At 41.2% G+C, this 21,354-nt stretch overlaps 1 protein-coding gene across 5 annotated transcripts in view; it reads left to right on the top strand.

The window, feature by feature from the left end:
• Nucleotides 1–21,354, top strand: part of PCDH15 (protocadherin related 15) — an 858,090-nt gene that overhangs the window by 815,069 nt on the left and 21,667 nt on the right. For all 5 annotated transcript variants that reach the window (XM_090144727.1, XM_031602523.2, XM_090144725.1 and 2 more), the window contains 3 exons: nucleotides 9,322–9,498; nucleotides 13,754–13,972; nucleotides 17,527–17,637. In XM_090144727.1, the coding sequence (XP_090000853.1) occupies nucleotides 9,322–9,498; nucleotides 13,754–13,972; nucleotides 17,527–17,637 (507 nt within the window). The remainder of the gene's footprint in view (nucleotides 1–9,321; nucleotides 9,499–13,753; nucleotides 13,973–17,526; nucleotides 17,638–21,354) is intronic.

The following is a 21,354-nucleotide window of genomic DNA, read 5'->3' as shown; positions in this document are numbered from 1 at the left end:
GCCTTCCTTTCACTTTTCCTTCTTTCCATAGAGCTAGTTACAACAGAGAATTCTGAATGTCCATCAGATGTTCAAACCAGCATATTCCTATTGCTATGTGATATGAATGTATTTCAAGTTATGTTTAAGATTAAACTATTACTGAAGTATATCACACCCAGAGACCTGCCCTGATGCAGGATAGTTCTGAGTGGCAAAGGGTTTGGGATGATATGGACAGATGCCTAGAGCACTGGGCACTCCCAGAGGTTTGGAACTTCACCTCCGAATAGCTGCAGAATCCTGTATCTAGTAGAATATTTGGAAAAGGTCTACTGTTGCTCTGGCAATCTTAAAAAGGCACAAATCACTGCAGTGTTCTGGGGCCTGCCCTACACCTATCAAGCTCTGTTCAGTGCTGTTCAGCATCCTCAAGAGGAAGAGAATACTTGTGGATCTGATGACAGTGCAACAGTCCCTCCAACTGTGATAGATCCTGCAGGAGCTCCAGTTCCTGAAGCAGGTCCTATGGTTGCTCCAAACATTGAGACAGATCCTGCTGTCACTCCAACCCTCTCAGCAAGCCCTGTGGTTGGTCCAACTCCTATGATGGGCTTTGAGATTGCTCCAGCTCCTGTGATGGAACCTGCAGCTGCTCCAACACCTGCAACAGATCCTGCAGTTGCTCTGACCTTTTTGACAGACCTTGTGGTTACTCTCACCCTTCTGAAGGGCCCTGCAGGTACCACGATCTTCACAACCAGTCTTATGGTTACTCCAACCCCTGTGACAAATCCCACAGCTCAACCAGAGAACCAACCAGTGCCAGTATCTGGCAAGATGAAAAAATCCTTATGAAAGTCAGAAGGTTTTGCAAAGAGAGCTTATATGTTTGGAGAAGACAGAGAAGATGGAGTGGGGCCATCACAAAAGCAGAAGGAAGAGACCTAAACCACCCGACTTTGGACTGAGCTGCGAGATTTGTGAAAGGATTATGGCCATTGTCCAGGTGAGCACATTGCCACTTGGCTGGTGCAGAGCTGAGTTGGTGGAACCAAGAGCCTGGACTTCGTGGGCAGTGAAGCCAAGCAGCTGGGATCTCTTTCTAGAGCAAGAGACGCTGACAAAGCAATTGGAAAAGTCTTTCACCCTATGGTGGTGACTTGTGAGCCGTAAGGGAAAGATATCCCTTCAAGGAAAACTTGGTCATTAGGCAAATGGACCACCATGGAGGAAGGTGTCCAGTGCTTGAGGGAACTAGCTGTGGTAGAGAGATGATGCATAGAATTAATTTGGATGATGATACCAAAACTTCAGGATCCAGATAACGTGATGCAGATGCGACCCATGTGGCGGAGAGTTGTACAGAATGCACCATCACTGTATGCCAGCACCCTGATAGGAAGGAACTGGAAAGATGACAAAAGTCCAACAGTAGATGAAGTGGCTATGGCTACTTTGACAATATGAAGATGGTCTCTCTTCCTACTTACAGGCCTGTGTCTCGGCTATGGAGAAACTGTCCCAGGAGGTCCAGCAATTCAAAGATGATATGTCTTGTTCCCCACCTGTGCAAACCCAAATCTCAGCTATTAGTAGTAAGTGTTCCTCTGCTTGAGAGAGAGGATGCACACCGTGTACCATCCTGTGGTTTTACCTGCATGACCATGCAGAGGGATTTGAGGAAGTGGGATGGAAAACCCATCTTGGCTTTACAGGCACAGGTACATGAGTTGCAAGGGAAAAAAATCACAAGAGAGGGTCCTTCCTGGAAAATGGCAGCTCCAATTTCCAGCAGGCGATTCTCCAGACAGAGAAAATGGTCTGATCTTATCTTTGAGGTTGACAACGAGCCTTTTGGTTCTCATACACTAGAGATGAGTTAAACCACAACACAGATGGTGCATTAATTTATGAAATGAGAACATTTGGTATAACTCATTAACATAAAAAAAGACTATCATTAGCAAAATTGGCCACACCAGAGGTTATTCAGCTCTTTTGTGTCACTTTTTATGCCCGTGGAGTGCTGTTAAATATTAAGCTTTGAGAATATACCATTAACCACCAATTGCAATACACTGAGGATTTGCTATGTTAAAACAAAACTTATAGTTGATCGTTTTGGAAATTATAGCAATCTTTCCTTTCCCCTTCCTGCCCCCCCTCCACAAAAGAAAAAAAAAAAAAAAGTGATTTAAACAACTTTGGAGAGCAAGTTACATCAGATTGTCCCCAGCCGCCTGTAACATTCACTAGAGAGTGGTTACAAGCTATTAAGAAATACATAATTCAGAACGTTCGCACTGGAAAGGCTTACTCAGCACAGCCTGAGAAGTATGTTGGTTAATGGTCCAAGAAATACACCTCAGAAGAAAAGATTTAAAACATCACTCTCTGCTTGCCATAGGAGTTTTCACTTACTGAGAGATAAAACGAGTATGTCTTCGGCTGATATTTCTGATGGTGTCATGATTCCTTCCCATAATTCAATAAGCACCTCAGTTTTCCACCAGCTGCTTTAATTTCGTCAACAAGCTTTCCATATCCTGTGGACTACACATCAGTGTCAGATTTGCCATTTCTTTCACCCACTTCAATTATGATGGTTCAGATAGGTCTATTTGTGTCTGCTGTAGGTGACAGAAAATGGTGTGAGGCTTAGAGGAAAATTCACGTGCATGTTGCTGTCCTTCAGGATTCTGGCTTCTCTCATCTGATAGGTGTTAGAAATGTCTCTTCCTTTGTATGCACAATACATATGGAAGGTGACCTTGAAGTGGAATAATGGGGGGTAGCTTAGTGAGGTCTTCTATGAAATACTCCATCGATGCACCTCTCAAAAGGCTGTTTTAAATCCCTGCAAAATGGAAATAGTGTTGCTTGGGGAACTTTCTTTTGCCATTAATTTGGTAGGGTGAAAAGTAAGCATGGAATGAAAGGAGGTTAATTTCCATCCATATGGAGAAAATCTCCAACTTGGTGGTGGTGGAGTCATTCATGGAAAAAGTCTGATGGAATCACCTTATTCTGAGAAATGTGTAGGTACAGCTATAGCTAATTGGTTTACAATTTAGTAACAATTGTATAATAACTATATCTAGACACTAAACCCCTGACATTGCCACATCAAGAGATTTCTATTGTCTTTTTTTTTTCAGCATGGTCTTGGTGACAGTTTTGTATTTTGACTTCATTAAAGATAAGTGGCAGTGAAGCCTACATGTACTTATGCAAAAGCAGGCTTCTCAAAATGCTCATACTGGTAACATCAGGGCTTTTGAGCTTGTTTTCTATCTGTATTGCTCTGGGGAGCATTTTTCCCTCTCCTGGAATGGAGAGCTGAGGAGCTTCTAGTTGAGTTCAGAATTCCCAGCCCTTTGGCCCACCATTTTAACCAATTTACCAATGACTCTGCCATTTTCCCTTTCACTGCTCTGTACTGAGTTGTTTCACATTAAAGTAAATAGCAAAAATAGCAAATAGTGAAATGAGACATTTCCCTCCAAATGACTGCATTGTGTTTCATGTCCACACTATGATTCTAAATTTGATTGCTTGTAGAACGACACCACGTAGTTGTTGCAGTGTATGGTGGTTAACAGAGATCAACCCTTTTCTTAGGTGATCTTTGTTCCCACTGTGATCAGGATGATTAATTAATAAGGCCACATGTAGTAAATTAGATGATAAAGATAGGGTCTTATCCATTTTAGCTTCTCCATATGCTACTGTCAGCTGAGAAGCACCAGTTCAGCCATCTCCTTCCACAAGAATATCAGCTGTTAATGCATTCTGCTAATGCATTTTCTCTGAAGCACTGTAATGCACTGCATGACTTCGCAGATGAACCTGTGAATTTCTGCTTTATTTTGAAATTGCTTGCTATAGCAGTAAAAAATAACTTTTATGCTGGAATCTGAAGACAGGTCCTTGGGTCAAAGGGAGGATGAACGTCTTACTGTTTGGCTGAATGCAGTGTGATGTTCCCCCTGCAGCTGGGGAAGTGATACTGAAACAAAACGCTGGAGCGTGCGTAGGGTTTGTGGAGGACAGGATTATGCACGATGAGCACAAAAGGAGGGAAAAAAACCTGAAGTAATATGTAAGAAAGCAAATTTCCTTTATGTTGAGCAATAACCCAATGCGCTTTTATAGGATTAGGGTAACTAGGTATAAAGACATTATCTCTTGGTTGTTTTCTAAATAGTTTAATGTTGTTACATGCAGAGTAAATTGGCTCAGTGGTGCTCCTTCCTGCTTAGGTACATGCTTTGTATCTAATTTGTATTATGTCTGATAGAATAGTAGAAATAATCATTATCAGAAGCTTTTTGCAAAGAAGGAGCATTCTCAGGTTCAAAATAAACCTAATTTCCAGCTTCTTTATTTTGCATAACAGCACTGGCTGCTCTGTGCTCTGCTTTGTTGCCAGATTTACTTACACTTCCAAATACCAAGAGTTTAGATGTGTTTTGCTAAGAAATCGTGGGGAACCAGAATTGTCAGTTAGAGGTTACACACGATCTGGTCTTCAGTGCTTAGAGCTCAGAATCCACAGTGCTTGCTATATCAGAGTCCTGAAGGAAACACAATTCTTATTTCATTTTTAAAATAATTTCATCTGCTCCAGAAACTAAATAAACACAGCAGGCTATCGTTGCCAGAAAAAGGAAATACTTTTTTTTTTTCTCCCATGGACTTTTCTGCTGAGGAAATTGTGCATGCGTTACATTGAGGTAATGGCAGGAGTCTAAAGTATCCTTCAGACTGAGTTGTTCCTTCAGTTTGTGAGCAGCTTCTGAGCATACGCATGCAGCCAAGCAGCTCAGCTCAGGGATGTCTGGAATGTCGCAGTGCTTTCAGGCCCTGTCGTGCATCTTCTCTGCCATTGAGAATGAAAGGTCTATAAAACTGGATGCTGCCTTCCCAAGTGTTGAGCAATGACTGTGACTCTTATAGAACTACCATCACCACGGGGCTCTCCCGTGGCTGATTTCATATCCCATGTTTTCAGGTGGATTACCTGATTCGTGTAGAATTTCACAGGGGAAACTTTAAGAAGAGCCTTACATTTGCCTGTTCTTTGCATCTTTCTCAGCAGCAGGTCTTGTGTCAGGATCTCTCCCATGCCAGGAGATGGCAAGTGAGCTAGATCCATACTGGGGTGCAGCCCTCAGTGGGCCTCATTAATTCACAATTAATGAATATACAGATGTTATGGTATAGCAGAGCTTGGCTACATAGTTGTTACACCAAAGCAGAAATGATAAGTACACTCACCTGCATCCTGGGCTCAGATGGAAAACTCCAGTGGAGTGGATCTCCAGAAAAAATCCTTCCCTACTCGTAGTCAGCTCTTAAATGGGTCTAGGAGAGGTGCAGCCAGGCTCCACCCTTCCAGCAGCACAGCTGAATTGCCTTTACTGTGCTCCCCTGGCTGACTCATTGCTCATCTCAGGTGATCAGTAAGAGGTTCAGGCTGTGATTAAGCAGTTCCCATACAGGTGGGCTGTAGCAACCTCACTCCCACCATGCACAGTGCTGGCTGCTGCCTGGAGCTGCTGCTTCGCAGGCTTCAGGGTTGGACCTCCTGGTTTCTGAAGCATTCCAAGAAGCAGAATGCTGCATAAGAAACCAACAGACCTGTGGTGGACCATACTTGAGTTCCCTGAATATTTAAGGCTATTACTGTGTCCTCAGCAACAATGAAAATTCTCTTGTCCTTCCTTTCAGTTCGTAGGCATTGCTGATGGGAATTTGGATGGCAGTAGTAATGAAGATGAACAGGGAGGAACTTTCATTGCAGTATATCTGCAGAGCTAAATAGAGTTAGAGCAGTAGGAAGGCATCATTGCCACTTAATTTTTGGTTCTACCACTCGTGCACACCACTGTGGAGAGATGATTGCAGTTCTCATTGCGTTAACAAGGAAGAGGTGAGTTTTAATCAAACTTCCACTAATAAACATTGTAGAACTGCATGTGCTGTTGTAACTTCAAGCATTTTAAAAATTGGCCTTCTGACAAGTATTGGATGGAGCTGACCACCTAGTCAAGTTTGTTGGCGTGCTAAGTTGAGGTGAATGACTTATAAAACAACTTCACTGGGAACTGTCCTGTCTTTAAGTGCAGTCTTTAATTGCTGCTTTTCAGTCCTCGGTGTTTTTTTTTTATATATTTCAGCCTAAACGTGCAGTTTGTGTGTTTCAGATGAAATCTTACTGATGCTCCACCATGCTGTGGTGTGTCTTGTGATGCCAGTTAAAGCCAACAGCTGCAATGTGCCTAAGTCTGATAGTAGTCTGTTCTTTGTTCTCCAATCTGAATTATTAAAAGCTATTCTTAGTGGCAATGAATTCCAGCAGAAGCCATGCCAGGAATTTGTGAGAGGGAATTTTATTACGGAGTTCTGCCGGAAGTGACCCAACATTAGAACCATCCAACTTTGCAGGCTGTTTTGTGTTGGGAAAATAATAGTTGTGTGCAAGGAAGCAAACTCCCTTGCAGTACCAAAAGAGGATTGTATGCTAATGAGGGAAGCAGACGTTTTATGGACTTGTTCTTTGTGAATCCGTGTGCAAAACACCATTCTAAAGATAGCTTACGGTTTCTTTAATCCCTCGTACTCACCTAATGTTTAGGGATTTGTTCTGTCGAGATTTACCTGGCAGAGTTGTTGTTATTCAGGTGGCTGTGACAGGTTAGTGCCCTGGCTGCCAGTTACACGTGTGCCAGAGGCAGGGATGGGAAGAGTTTACCATATCTGCAAACTGCAGGCGTGCAGCGGGGCACTGGTCAGCCAGCTCTGTGCCAGCCTGTCTGCCTCTTGCTGCTTCTGTTATCATTACGAAAATGGCTCTGCACTAATAGTGTGTATTCGTTATGGAGAGAGAAGAGGACCTGCGTCTGACAGATTTGTGTCTTTCAAAATCTGGGGGAAATGCTTCTGTCTTGATGGCGTGCATCAGTGGTTGTGCAAAGTTACAAGGTGTTGGTAAAGTAACCTCAGCCACTGCAGAAGATTTTGTGTAAAACAGCAAGTGGCTTCTAGAGGAAATGGCCTCACATTGCACCAGGGGAGATTCAGGTTGGACGTTAGGAAATACTTCTTCTCTAAGAGGGTGATCAGGTGCTGGAACGGGCTGCCCAAGGAGGTGGTGGAGTCACCAACCTGGGGTGTTCAAGAAACATTTAGATTTTGTACCTAGGGGCATGGATTAGTGGGTAATACTGTGACAGGTGGATGGTAGGACTTCTTGGAGGTCTTATCCAGTCTTGCTGATTCTTTGATTTCTGTTTCTAAGCTCCAGAATCCCACTATCTCCTTCACATGGACCTAGGGGCATGGATTAGTGGGAAATATCGGTGGTGGGTAGACAGTTGGAATGGATGATCTTGGAGCTGTTTTCCAACCTTGGTGATTCTGTGATTTTGTAGTCACTTTTTGTATGAGATTGGTCTTCCTCTGCACCCTAGAGCATGCATCGTGCTCCCTCTCATTCCCTTGCTTTTGCATCCTAAGTAAGCTATTGCTTTTTGATGAAATATTTCTATCACATAAATTAGCCCAGAAACACTGCACTTCCTCAATAACTCATAGTTCTGATGGAATGAAGAAACTTCCAGCTTCTCTTATTTATTTCTGCCTATTTTTTGCCCTTGTATCCAACATTGATGATATTTGATTTTATGCCCTTGTTTACATACCTCTCTGTGGGCTGCCCATCTCAGCCCCAGTTTGTAAACCTCCCCACAGCATGCAAGGGTGATTTTCCCATTTCCTTTGGGATTAATTCTATCTGTGCCCAACAGCTGTGGATAAAGCTCTCCTAATATCACTATCTAAACAGCTTTCCATTCTCCTCCTGGCTCCATCCATTCTTATGCAGTTTGGCTCCCCACCATCTCTCCTGTTCACCCCAGCTGGCCTTGATGGGAGCACCAGTTCTGCTTGTTGCATACAGAACTTGAAGCGTGTACAGCTGAGCTGTAATACCACTGCATCTCCTCGTGGTTGGATAAGCAATGGTGCAGGTACACAGGAGCAGTCTGCTACAGGAGGTTTCACTGGCCCCATCGGAGCAGCAGATCAAACAAGTTGGAAGGAAATAATACATGTTTTAACTACAGTAAGATACTGCCCTTTTTAAAATTGCTCGTTAGATCAGCAGTGAGTTACAAGCATAACTTCCCTATAAAATCCTACATCTGGGGCTCAGGTGTGCTTGCTGTCTGTGCAAAAACTTGTCAGGTGCTCAGTGATGTCCTTGCACCATTGACATTTTTGCTTCTGCAGACCTACCACAGACACTTCAGCATGATCACATCTGATTTCTTTGTTTGGAGGGACATTCTGCAGACGTCCATTCTCATTTTGCCTTTTTAAATATTGTCGGAATAATATCGCATTTTATGAATAACCCCATAAGCAGTTCTTCATTGAAAGCTGCAGAAAAATGTGACATTTTGAATGAGGAACAAAGTCTGCCAAAGCGTATAGTAAGATGTATCTGGACAGTAAGTAGTCAGAAAAGAAAAAAAAGGAACTATCTTCAATATTAGTATGCTGCATCATCACAAACAAATGACAAAATGAAAAGAAGGATTTTTATCTAATAGGTTTTATGTTTTCAGGATTGTAGTGTTCTTTTGTATTGTCACACTATTATATCTGCAGTGTGCCTTTCTGCATTGTGGCAGATTGTAATTAAACCTCCTCTTTGGAAAAGGACATATTTGTTTTGGTTTATTGTTGTTATGTCCTTGTGACGTTGGGCATAGCAGCCTCCAACTTATCCTTCTTCTGCTTGCTAAACTTTTGCAATATGTTTTATTATTTTCTGTGGGAAACCTGTCAACCCGGTATTCCAGCTTTCTTACAGCTGTAAAGCTTGTTCATGCCTTCCAGAGTAGCAGATCTTCTGGCACCTGATACGTCATGCTGTGTTAGGGGACCAGAGGAAATATCGCACAGAAGGAGGTTGAAATTGTTGTTTCTGGGTGTGACAGTTTATTGTATGCTCACTGTGTGAGGCTGGAACTGAAGAGCTCTGAAATCATATGGCTTGATAAAAGGATGACAGGGTGGTGTTTTTTGGGGGGTGAAATATAGACGGTGTTTCCCATGAGCCATTTAAAACTCAACTGATGTCATAAGTACAAAGTGGTGGACTTAAGGACACTGTTTCTGATGACCTCTCCTAACACTGCTAAGCTTTTCCCAAGAGTTGAGCATTCAAGAAGTTATGTTGGAGTGGAGTTTTTTGAATAAAGTGCGCTAAAAGTTACCATCCGAGTCAGTGGTTATTGTCTAGTAGTATCTCCTTCGTGTCACCTTTAGGATTCTGGAACGCTATGTCCAAGATCAGATTCCTGGTGCAACCGTTGTGGTGGAATCCATTGGCGCGCGGAGGTTTGGGGATGGATACTCCGAAGAGGATTATACCAAGTCTGACCTCATGGTCTACGCAATTGACCCACAAACAAACAGAGCTATAATGAGGAATGAACTTTTTAAGTAAGTATATTGTTTGTCATGCTTTTCACGCTTCTAGGGACTGTGTTGAAGCCTCTTGGTCTGTCTCTGTTAGTAACTACCCTAAAGTACTTGGGTAGTAGGGTTGACACAACAGGAACAGAAAAAAATCCTTTGAAGAAACCAGCGTACAGTGCCTACTTCTGCAGTGCATGCAGCTTGAGATCCACTCCCGTGAACTGAACTACCCCAATAACTGTGTTTGTTCGAACGTTCTGCACGCGTATCAAGGAAAACACTAATGGAAGTCTTCCTCTAAAGCTGACTCTTTTTGTTTCTTTTGCACTTCTGTGTTTGCTTTTTATCTCAATGAAAACTAGACCAGACTGCTCCGTGATGGCATAAAGCAGCACCTCAGTCTACCTATAAAGCAAACCTATAAAGCAAATGGCTGTGAGCTATCTCAGTGGACTGTGATTGAAAAAGGGCTTGTTCTCTCGAGCTCTTAATTTAGTACAGATGAATTATAGCATACTAAAGCTCTGCATATATTCAGAGTTTATAGGTTGGAAAAGATGACTGCGATCAGTCTGACCTGGTATAATAAAGGCCATAGGAATTCCCAGAATTGATTCTGTTTTGAGCACATCTTTCAGCAAAGGAACTGCTCAAGAAAATCCAATCAACCACAACCTTTGTGGTGTTATTGCAGAGGTAATTATTTTTACTGTCAAAAACTACAGCTTTTTTGCCTTTTTTTTAAATTTGTCTGGATTCAACCATTGAATTTTATTACAACTGTGAGCGCTAGTTTGAAACACCCAATTGGTGCTTTTAATTTCTTGTTCTACCAAAAGCTTATGATCACGTCATCCTCTTAATTTTTTGACAAGTTCTTTGTGTTCTGGACTTTGAAACACATTTTACACGTTTTAATCGCTTACACTTTTCTCTGGTGTTTCTCCAGTCTCCCACCATCTCAGTCATACAGTCTTTTTCAGTCTTGGGAGCAGCAAGTCCTTCTTGGGTTCTTCCAGTCATCACTGGTTGGGAGTTGGGAGTATGGCTGAGGTGGGAACCCAATAAAAATACACAAGGTCAAAAATAAGAATGTGTGGTGCTGCCCAAGTTCGGAAAAATCTGTGACCCTGATGGTAGTTGGAAGTCCCGTGAACCCTTATCATCTTTGGAAAGCACCCCGTGGATCTGCTGGTGTTTATGTATGGAGTTTGTTCAAGTCCCCAGGGAGAACATTTTCCTCTTGCAGACTGTCTTTGGGAGAAAACGTTTCCTCCTTCATTTTGGTGCCCATTGAAAAAAGTAGACAAGTCTTTTCAAGGATGTTCGTGCATCCACAGAAGTACACAGAGAAAGAGTTAAGCTAGTTAGAAAACAAATTTTCAAGTGTGAACGGAAGGTTATGCGTTTGCCTGGTTTGAAAATGCATGGGATATTATCAACTTAGAAACAATCCCATTAGAATGCACCACGTGCCTGCATGCTCAGCTTTTTTTTTTTTCTTCTAATTCTTTCCCTGCTCTTCAAAAGCTTTTAAATATGTAAATTAGCAAAACCCTGGGGAATGCTTTCCAGGCTTTAGGGTAGAGGTGATAAAGTGTCAGCTTACTAAAAGGAGAGAAATGAAGCAAGAATTTTGTAGCATGGAATCTGAAGTTAACAAGTTTTCTCTATCAAGTGGGTGAACCTCAAGAGATTTCACTCAGCTCAAGTACTTACCCACATCTAAAAAGAAATTCCTTCTGTGACCATCTTCTCTGGAATCTTTCTCACTTGAGAGATCACAGGACATAAAGCAGTGCTACTGGGAACAGATTGCCAGGATCCACAGTCATCCTTCTGCCAGCCAGGAATCTGCTGAGGATCTTACCAGAAAATAGATTTATCAGTGAAAGCTTCAATCAAAACAACGGGGTGTGATGGGAGAGATGTTGTATAGTCAGGTTGCATAGCTTAGAAATCGTCAGTATAACAGCTGCCCTGTGTTCCTAATTGCCAGCCGGGGAAAATCTCTGTCTGTCTGCTCATTTTCCCCTGTCCTGTACTTTGTTAGACTGATAAACAGTGAGAAATTCATCCTTTACCTTAGGACTCCTACAACTGATTCCCTGACATCTTTATTAACCAGGAATCTGTCTTGTTAGGCTGAAACATGTCCGAATAGTAACTACACTTTGATATTGTCTCCTTTGTCATACCCCTAAAAGACTTTGAGGCCACTTAGATAGATAGTACTGCAGACTTGAAATGATCAGCTTCTTTTTTTTTTCTTATCTTTCGTATGAAAGGATATTTGATTTATTAGAGCATAAAGAAGTGGAATTCAGAAAAATTTTCCTGCATACATTAAGTGGAAAATGTCCACCATTAGAAATAAAACGCTTACCCTGTCTGAATCCTTTTGCACTGTGTGTCATGCTTTGTGATGGAGTTAATGTGCACTGTTGAGTTACGAACCTGGTAAAATAGGGTTTGTCAAGAAAATGCTAACAGAATTTTTAAGAGAGGCCATTAAAACCTTGCAGAGATTTAATGCTGTCCTAGCTGAATGCTGTGTTTGGCTAACAAGGATTTGCAGCAGGCACCACTGACATCTAGCGTACAACAAAAGAATTAGAGCTGTTTTTGTACTTTTTTTGCAAACTATCTTTGCAGATCTTCAGGCTGTGAATAGAGATTTTTGCTCCGTTACACAAAAAATGCTTTGTGGAAGAAGCCACAGCATTAGTTGTTGAATATTGTTGAGTTGATCAGAAGAGCATAGTAATACAAAGGGAAACAGTTCTTCAGGATGCCTTGGTTTGCTTCTGTAGGATTGCAGGTGTGTGAGTAGCTAAGGCTCCTCTTTGAGCCTGGCTTCATAAAACTGATACTCAGAGTTCTGCTATAGCTCAGAGCCAGCTGGATCCTCTTCATCCTGGTGAGTGCCCCTCGCTTTGAACTTTGTGGCTGGAGTTTAAGGAAACTACTTGGCAGCTTATGAAACACTCAACCCTCACTTCCAAAGTGATTCAAGAATTTTTATTTTATTTTGGAAATCTGAGCCCTGCCCTAAATAACTCCCAAAGCAAATTTTGTTAGCAAAAATACTGGGTTTTGTCCAGAAAAAAAAAAAAAAGTCACCCAATAGAATATTTTCAATTAGATGGGAAATGAAAGAACTTTCTTAAGATCTGGTTGCCCCCTCTTGAAGCAGCCAATTGCCAGATCAGACAGTCAACTTCTTCCATCACATTTGCTCTTTCACAGACTTTGCTAGCCTTGATAATTATGCTCTTCAAGCTCCTTTCTTAGGTGGTGCACTAAATCTGAAGTTGAGCAGAAGACAAACATTGCTGTAGTTTGCAGGGAGCATCAAGAGCCCTTGGTTAGCTAATCCCTGAGATTTAATCTTTGTGCCTTGTAGGGCTACTGAATACCACCTAAAAATTAACTTAACTGGGAGGTTGCTCTGAAATAGAATAGCTCAAAGCCAGTGAAAAACCTCCATGCTGTGCCAGATTTTGAAAGGACACATCATTCAGCAACTCTGGTGTTCATTCCCACTGGAGGTGAGCTGATCTCATCATTATCCCTTTGTGCTTTCCTCCTGCTATCCTTAAGAAGAGCCAGAAAGTCTTTCAAATAGTTCATTACGAAGCATCAGCACTATGGTTTAAGAAAACAGTAGAGATGTGGAGCCTAACTAGACAGAGCAGATACGAGAAGAAGGTTCAGAATTGTCGCAGCTGTGCAGCTGCATGAGCAGGGAATTATTAATCTTAGTGTATTTTTATATTTTTTTATTTTAGTATATTTTTCTCTATTGCAAGGAAGGTCAAAAGGGAACAAAATGGATGTATCTGCCACCAAAAACAAATTGCTCTAAGAAACTGAGCGAAGTTCTTTCCAAATTAGCTGCCTTTAGATTAGCATCAAGTTGAACTTTAGTCTTAAAGGATGTGTGCACGAGGGTTAGTTAATCCTTTGCAACAGAGCACTACAGAAATAAGCACAAAGCAAACTCTACCTTGCTATTCTACAGCATGAAGAACTTTTTGCCCCTAGAAATGAGAATAAGCTTCAGCTCACCTCTCCTTTTCAGTGTTTAAACTGCGTTCTGGCTTTAAATACATTGGAGTTATCGCTGACAAAGAGATTACGGGGAATTACAAAGATTCTTAAGTACATAAAGAAGGGGTATGTGCCTTATCAGAGCGGAGTTATTAGCCCGGCTGCACAGTAATTGGAACACAGTTAATGACCTTGGCTATCACGGTTTCCTGTTTTGGCGCTGAAGGTTCCTCGATGGCAAACTGCTGGATATCAATAAAGAATTTCAGCCGTACCTGGGACAGGGGGGACGCATCCTGGAGATCCGCACCCCGGACGTGGTAGCAAATGTCAAGAAGCAGGCGCAAGCTGTAGGCTACACAGAAGGTGCATTGCTGGCTCTGGCCGTCATTATCATCCTGTGCTGCATGCCAGCTATTTTAATAGTCATGGTCAGCTACAGACAGTAAGTATTCTTACTCCTTTTTGTGATTGCAAAGTTGTAGAGAGGATGCTACATTCCTTAGCTGCAGCGTTTTGAAAGATTTCCTTTCTTACCAGTCTGCATACAGGAAAATATATTCAACATTCCTCAAGTCACAGTAGTTGGTTAAGGCTTGGTGAGGGTTTGCACAGAAAGAAAAGGCCCAGGAAATGTCTTGTTATATTTCTGAGGTTGTGGTCAGTAACTGTTTTGGATGAGATCAGGAAACACAAAACCAAAAGCCAGGCGTTTGAAATGCAAGACCTGGATTCCTTGCCAAACAAACAGACAAAGATTGCTGGCTCAGTAAGTGAATCCAATATCAGATTGTGTAGCTCAGGCAGAAGAAGAGGTGGACTTAACTGTTTTATTATTTAAATCCTAAAATATTCATGTTTTTTTTCCCAAGCTGTGTGCTTCTTAATTGCAAACCTTTAATGAAGAATTGATTTTATGCCATTTTAGCACTATCCAAATCAAAATAACCAGAAAGAACCTGCTTGATATTTCCATTCGTCTTTCATAGACATAGAGTTTTAAGTAATTGAGCTAACAAGCTAATTAAAGGACTGAGATCACTAACAAGTTCATGTGAAATGAACAACTTCAGGTCCGCTAAAAATTATTTAGCTTCTCATAAAATATTTCTTATTCCACATGCATGCCCAAAGCAAGGGACGATCAATCATTACAAAATCAAACCATAAATAATTCTATGCATCTTCTCCAGTGATGAGCTGCATTAAGCTTTTGCATACATCAGTCTGTATCACCATGCCCTTCTCTCTCCATTTTTAAATTGGTGAACAGCCTCTCCTCTCCTCTCCTCTCCTCTCCTCTCCTCTCCTCTCCTCTCCTCTCCTCTCCTCTCCTCTCCTCTCCTCTCCTCTCCTCTCCTCTCCTCTCCTCTCCTCTCCTCTCCTCTCCTCTCCTCTCCTCTCCTCTCCTCTCCTCTCCTCTCATCTTCTCCTCTCATCCTCTCATCCTCTCCTCTCCTCTCCTCTCATCCTCTCCTCTCATTTTCTCCTCTCCTCTCATCCTCTCCTCTCATTTTCTCCTCTCCTCTCATCTTCTCCTCTCATCCTCTCCTCTCATCCTCTCCTCTCCTCTCCTCTCATCCTCTCCTCTCATTTTCTCCTCTCCTCTCATCCTCTCCTCTCATTTTCTCCTCTCCTCTCATCCTCTCCTCTCATCCTCTCCTCTCATCCTCTCCTCTCATCCGCTCCTCTCATCCTCTCCTCTCCTCTCCTCTCCTCTCCTCTCCTCTCCTCTCCTCTCCTCTCCTCTCCTCTCCTCTCCTCTCCTCTCCTCTCCTCTCCTCTCCTCTCCTCTCCTCTCCTCTCATCTTCTCCTCTCCTCTCCTCTCCTCTCATCCTCTCCTCTCATCCTCTCCTCTCCTCTCATCCTCTCCTCTCCTCTCGTCCTTTATTATCCAAGTTGCCCATTTCCTTAAGAGAGCTAATAGCAAAATTTTTCCTCAATACTGGTTGTTGAGGAGCTCTAAGGAATCTTCCTAGCTTCATTTCATGAAAAATCACATTTGAATTTTGTAGAAGTATGATTTGGAGTTGGATTTATAGCAGACCAACATATGTACACTATACCTTTATGGAAAATGTATCACTGAAGAGGACCGAAGAAAATGTAAAGGCATTTTAGCGTTAGTAACTTCCAAAAGCTAACCTAAGCTATGTGGTCATTAGAGCCTTTTTCTCCTTTTTGAAAGGCACTTCAGTATTTTTCCTGATAACAGTCTGGCAAAGTAGATGCTTCGGTCTGCCACTGAGTGTGGAAATTATAGTGGGATAAAACGTAACTGTCATACTCACAGCACATGCAATGGAAATGATAAGATTTTCTCACCGTTAAAACTTTTTACGTGCAATAGGTCCATTTTTCAGTGCTTTCCAGACCAATGATGATGTTAACATACAGTGAATTCATTTCACTTACTAAATCTTTATAAATACTAGTTAAATTACATGAGTTATCTTCTACGTGGAAAATTATCGCTGTCAGACTGTGGCTCAGTGCCTACGTTTATGGCTTTTGTAAACAAGCCAGAAACTCATTATTCCTTGCTGTTAAATCGTGCCCTTGAAATACACTGTCCAGTTTGCCACCAGAAGGTAGGCACATCATTTATGTCATGTACAAAAAGCACTGTCTTCTAAACAGAAACTAAAACCAACATTCCTTCCCTACTGAAGACGTTTTCCGTCACATGTAAAAGTGAGAAAGAGTTACAAAAACTCATCCCCAATAGTCTACCTGCTGAAGAAATACCACACTATCCTCTTTTCCCATCTTTTCTGCCTGTGTGCATGGCAGGGATTTGTTTTCTGTAAGCCCAAAGCAATTTTCCCCGCTGTAATTCATGTTTATGCTGACTGCAGAATTGCTCCAAGAGTATTGCAAATAGCAGCTTAAACACTGCTCAGCTCTGGAAATTATGATTCTTTAAACATGTCATTAATTCTCTAATTTTATGTATGGAATAATTAAGTAGCATCTAGTTTATCACTCCTATTAGTTTCACTGTTTAGGACAATTGCTTGCAAACAGAATTAATTTAACCTTCCATTTTATCTCTTCATTTTTTTTCTTGCATAACAAAACAGATTCAAAGAGTAAGTATTTATTTTCTGGTTTGTTTCTAATAGTTTGAATAGGAATGCTGACAGCTTACCAATGTTAGTTTCTTTGAGAAGGGTGACTGGAATTCAGTGAGACTCGCTTCCTACACTCCTGTTTGGTCCTGAGCATCACGTGTGGCAAGGTGTTTCAGTGCTATTTGTATGGCTACACTCTGTGTTTTATTAATGCATGCTAACACATTAAATAATGCTGTCATTAGAGCCTGTTTCCCACTGAGAACAAAAATGGATTTCCCTGCGTAGTATTCCTCAAACAAGCAAGTGCACGTCAGACTGGTGTGCAAATGAGAAGGCATGGGTTTCATTTTCTAGATATGGACAATAGAATTTCTTTTTTTTTACAGTGATTTTATCTATAGGGAAAAAAAAAAAAAAATCAGGAAAACTAATGAGAGAAAAACTCACCAAGCAAATGCAATGAGAGAGGAATTGTAAGTGTTAGAGTAAACTTTGCCAGGGGGTGTTTGAAATCACAATCTCTGGCTCTTGAATGAAGCAGCCGATCAAAGGAGTGTGTTCTCTCCACTGTTGGGCTTGGGCCATCAGTATAGATAAACATCCTGATGAGAGCAGTGCCAGAGCCTGGAATTTCTTGCTGTAAAGTGGCATGCTTCAGGTCAGGAGGTTTCTGACCATGAGGAGCTCTGGGATTTCCCCAGGAAAGAACAGCTAATGGGGAGATGAAAAAGATGGGTAGAAACTCATGTTACCACTTCTTCTCTTTAGAAGTTGAGAGACAAGAATGTTTTGAAAGCTTCAGCAAAAAACAACAACAACAACAAACAAACAACCCAAAAACTAGACAAATTCACAGCTTCTCTTAGGTCTCAGAGTGCTTCTAACCAGTCTGTTTCTCCATCCCTACACGGCTTACCAAAGGCGACAGGCTGAGTGTGCTAAGACTGCAAGAATCCAGATGGCCCTACCAGCAGGCAAACCAACAAGCACTGCTGCCAATAACCTCTATGAAGAGCTTGGTGACAGCACCATGTAAGTATTCCTTGCCATACATCAACATGGGAATGACTGAAGCCATGATTCGCTTCGCAGCGATGTCACTTGGAGAAATCTTTCCTTTGTGAAGGGATGTTTCTCCAGCTCCTTGGGGTTCTCGCATATCTGAAAAAGAAACAGAAGGACTCTGTAAGGAGATTTAGAAAAAAATTAACCTGCTAAGGAGGATTTCTCTTAGTGCAGAGGGGAATATCTAGCAGGTATTAATTTGGCAAGAATTAAGGCATGATCCGATGGGGGTTTTTGAGAGCAGCAGCCTTTGCTGTCAGGATGAGCCAAGATGGCTTCTTTATAGAAACCCATGCCAACCTTTTCCAAAGCTACTGAGTGAGCACGTCGAGTAACATTGCTGCTCCAAACCCCTCATTTGCTGTAGTATAAAATATTATATTTGATAAAGCATTGTTTTATTTTCTTGCTATTTTTTTTTCAGTCAAAACCATTTGAAAATTAAATATTAAGGAACTGCCAGTGTAGAGGAACCACTGGCAGAGCAGTGGATGCATCTTTTACCTATTTCTTGCTCATAATGTTGCAGAGATGCCTACCTTTTCATGCTTCTGTAAATCTGAAGTTTATGGAGTCCAACAGGAATTTAACTTTCAGTTACAGCAGAGGACAGCCAATTAATATTTGTGTTATAGGAAGGGAGTGTTGCTGATAACCTTGCCACTCTTATTCATCTATGTTTATATTTTAAAAACAAGTGACACTGAAGAGCATGGCAATAATAATGTTTGCAGGCAGAGAGACAGAGCTACTGGTGTCAACTTCTGTATTTTCTGTCATAATTTGTTTAGCTCCAAGTGTTGAAATGACAAAGATGCTGTGATTGAGTTGATTAAATGTCGAGGCGGTGTGACAAGGCATATAACTGCTGCTTTAACTCTTAGCCATCTGAAAGCAGTCTCTCAGTTTGAAATGAGCTTTTTCTTTTTCTTTTTTTTCTGAGCTTGAGGTTTTTTATACATGGAGACGGGAACTATACTAGAAGCAAGAACTGCTTCTCATAAATGCTGGATTCCCTCCTTACAACCTTTTGCCTCTGTGAAATGTTAGGGCTTGGGCAGGAAGGGAGCATATAGTCACATCTCTGAATGTGAGCACTTCTGCTTGTGAACCAAATAGGATCACATCTGTACACTTACATATGCTGTGAAATGCTGGGTAGAATTCCTGCTTCTTTTCAACTGACTAAGTACTTGTTGAAACTAACGAGTGACTTCTGCTGATTATAATGGCAGATAATCAGCGGGGATTGGATGTCCCAGTGGTTGAATCTGTGTTTTGTACTCCAATTAATGCCTTCGGCTAAACCCAAATCAGCCTCATTTTGCTGGGCTATTTTACCTGCAAAGATTTTTCATGTTTTAGTACTGAAACCTATAGGTGTCAATTTGTATACTGATATTGAGAGTTAGAACTAGTTTTCAGAGCACTGAAGTAAGATTGTGTATTTGGAATACCTTTTCCATGATGGATTTGCATACAGCTATCATCTGTTATGTTAAGGAACTGATCAAACACCCACTAATAGAAATCTTTCAAAAATAAATGAGCACTCTTAGGAGTTTAAAAAAATTCAGTAATACAATAAAAACAAGTACAAAAAATCTTTTTCTTTTTTTTTTGCTGCCAATTATTTGATTTCAAGGCACAGGTAACCTAGGAAATTATTCCTTAGGAAGTATCTTTTACTAACTTTTAATATGAATTTTAGTAAAACATGTCTTGCCTTCAGCTGTCTTGAGAGTCATCTTTCATTTGCAGCACTGCCTTGTGTCTTGTTTTCTTAGTTTGGTGTTTGTAGCAAATGAAATGAAACCAAGCTCTTTAGTTTTAAATCTGCCTTGTCTCATAATTTTCATTTTCCTCTGTCTGGACACATAGGCATCAGTAAGTAAGCTCATTTCATTGTCTTAATATTCATAGCTACTAGAAATGCTAGTTTTCCTTTCCTTACACCCCATAAAACCTTGCAGACCGAAACTCATTTTTTGTTTGTCCATTGATCAAGTGCAGGAAAGACATTTACTGTGCAGTCCCAATACCTGTATGCCTCTTCATCCTTTTGTAGGAACTAGAGATGAAATATGATTGCTGAACTTGAACGGTATTATTTCTAAAGCCAAATAGTCCCACTTGCTTAAATAAATAAAGTCCTGGGTGCGGGCAGAAAGATTTGCTCTCAGTTCATGGACTTAAGTTGTTATCATTGGATGCAAGCAAAATTTTTTTAGTCTGCTATTTGTAAATCCTTGCAAAGTGGGCTCATCTTTCAATTCATGAAGATATGCATACTGGTGAGCTGATGCTTTCATTGGTTAAAATACCTGTACATAAACAGAAGGTGATTTTAGGATCATCTCATCCGAGAGGACTCAGGTGAAGCGAGGAAGGAGCTGAGAAGCTTTTGAAATAATCCGTTCCAGTAGCATAAAGGTTATGTCATCTTGCATGAGCTTTCTACTGGAGGGCTTCCTTCAAGTTCAGAATCGTTTATTTCACTCATCTCTAAATAGACGGAGGATGCTTGACCAATCTCACAGTACGCTGTTTGAGAATGAAGAATTAGTTTATTGATAGTGTGAAAATCAATTATTTTTCATCCAGCTCTACACTTGAACAGTTATCTACAGTACATGATTATATTCTGTCCAAAGGCATAATGATTTTTGGAGAATCGCGGTGCTTGGGGAAGAGTTTATGCTGTGCACTAATATTACTCTCTGTGGTTTTGCTGGTTCCTGTTCACTTGCAATGAATGGGAAAAGTGAGCCCTCCCCTCAGATATCTACGTAATGGGACAGTCTGACCAAGAGGTGTAATAATACCTCTTCTTCCAGCATGCATGCAGAAATGGAAAGTGTTGTAACTTTTCTATTACTCCTTCTTTTCAGACGTTAACAGAATATAACTCAAATCTTTGTAAATGTGGGAGTTTTTAATTCCAGTTCTGCTGAGACGGCTTGGAATCTCTAAAAATAGTTTCAGTGGTATTTTGAATTGCTTTTTTGCATGTAGATATCATTACTCTCATGATATACTTTAGCCACAGTTGCTTAAGAAAAGGTGAAGGCTTTCACTGTGGCGTTGAACACATGAGGTAACAGCAAAGCATCTTCCCTAATGGCAAAAGCAGTGAAGTTGCAAACAGATTCTACAAAAGCAGTAAGGTAATCTTTACACCCCACTCTCCACAGTGTCTCCTTACAGTACCATATTCTCCCCATTGCCTGTCCTGCAGATATATTTAAAATTTCCCAGAGAGCTTATGGAGTAGCTGTCTTTTTTAAGACTGTTTTCTTACTTCCCTATGCTAGACAGGGATCTGGTTGGTTACAATTAATCTTTATATGGCAGCCATGGAAACGCATTTTGAGTCACTTTGACAAGGGGAATCATCTGTTAGACAGTACAAGGGTTTCTTTTTTAACTATAACTGCAGCTGGCCAATATCTTGAATTTTTCACAGATTGAAGGGAAATAAGTTTATTTTCAGCCCCAGGTGGTAAGCATTACTTAAAGCAGGACTCCGAGGGCACTCTTTTCTAGCAGACAAACTGAGGATGCTGATACTGATATACTGCTCACCTTATAACCTGCTCAAAAATTTGTGGTATTAGAAGTATTTGAGGGAGGTAGGTTAAAGAGGCACTCCGAGGTGCTAGATAAATTCCAGAAAATAGTGAG

This window comes from Phasianus colchicus, chromosome 8, assembly GCF_987193195.1.
Source record: "Phasianus colchicus chromosome 8, bPhaCol1.hap1.1, whole genome shotgun sequence".
In the NCBI taxonomy this organism is placed as follows: domain Eukaryota; kingdom Metazoa; phylum Chordata; class Aves; order Galliformes; family Phasianidae; genus Phasianus; species Phasianus colchicus.
This window is presented reverse-complemented; position numbering and strand designations above follow the sequence as displayed.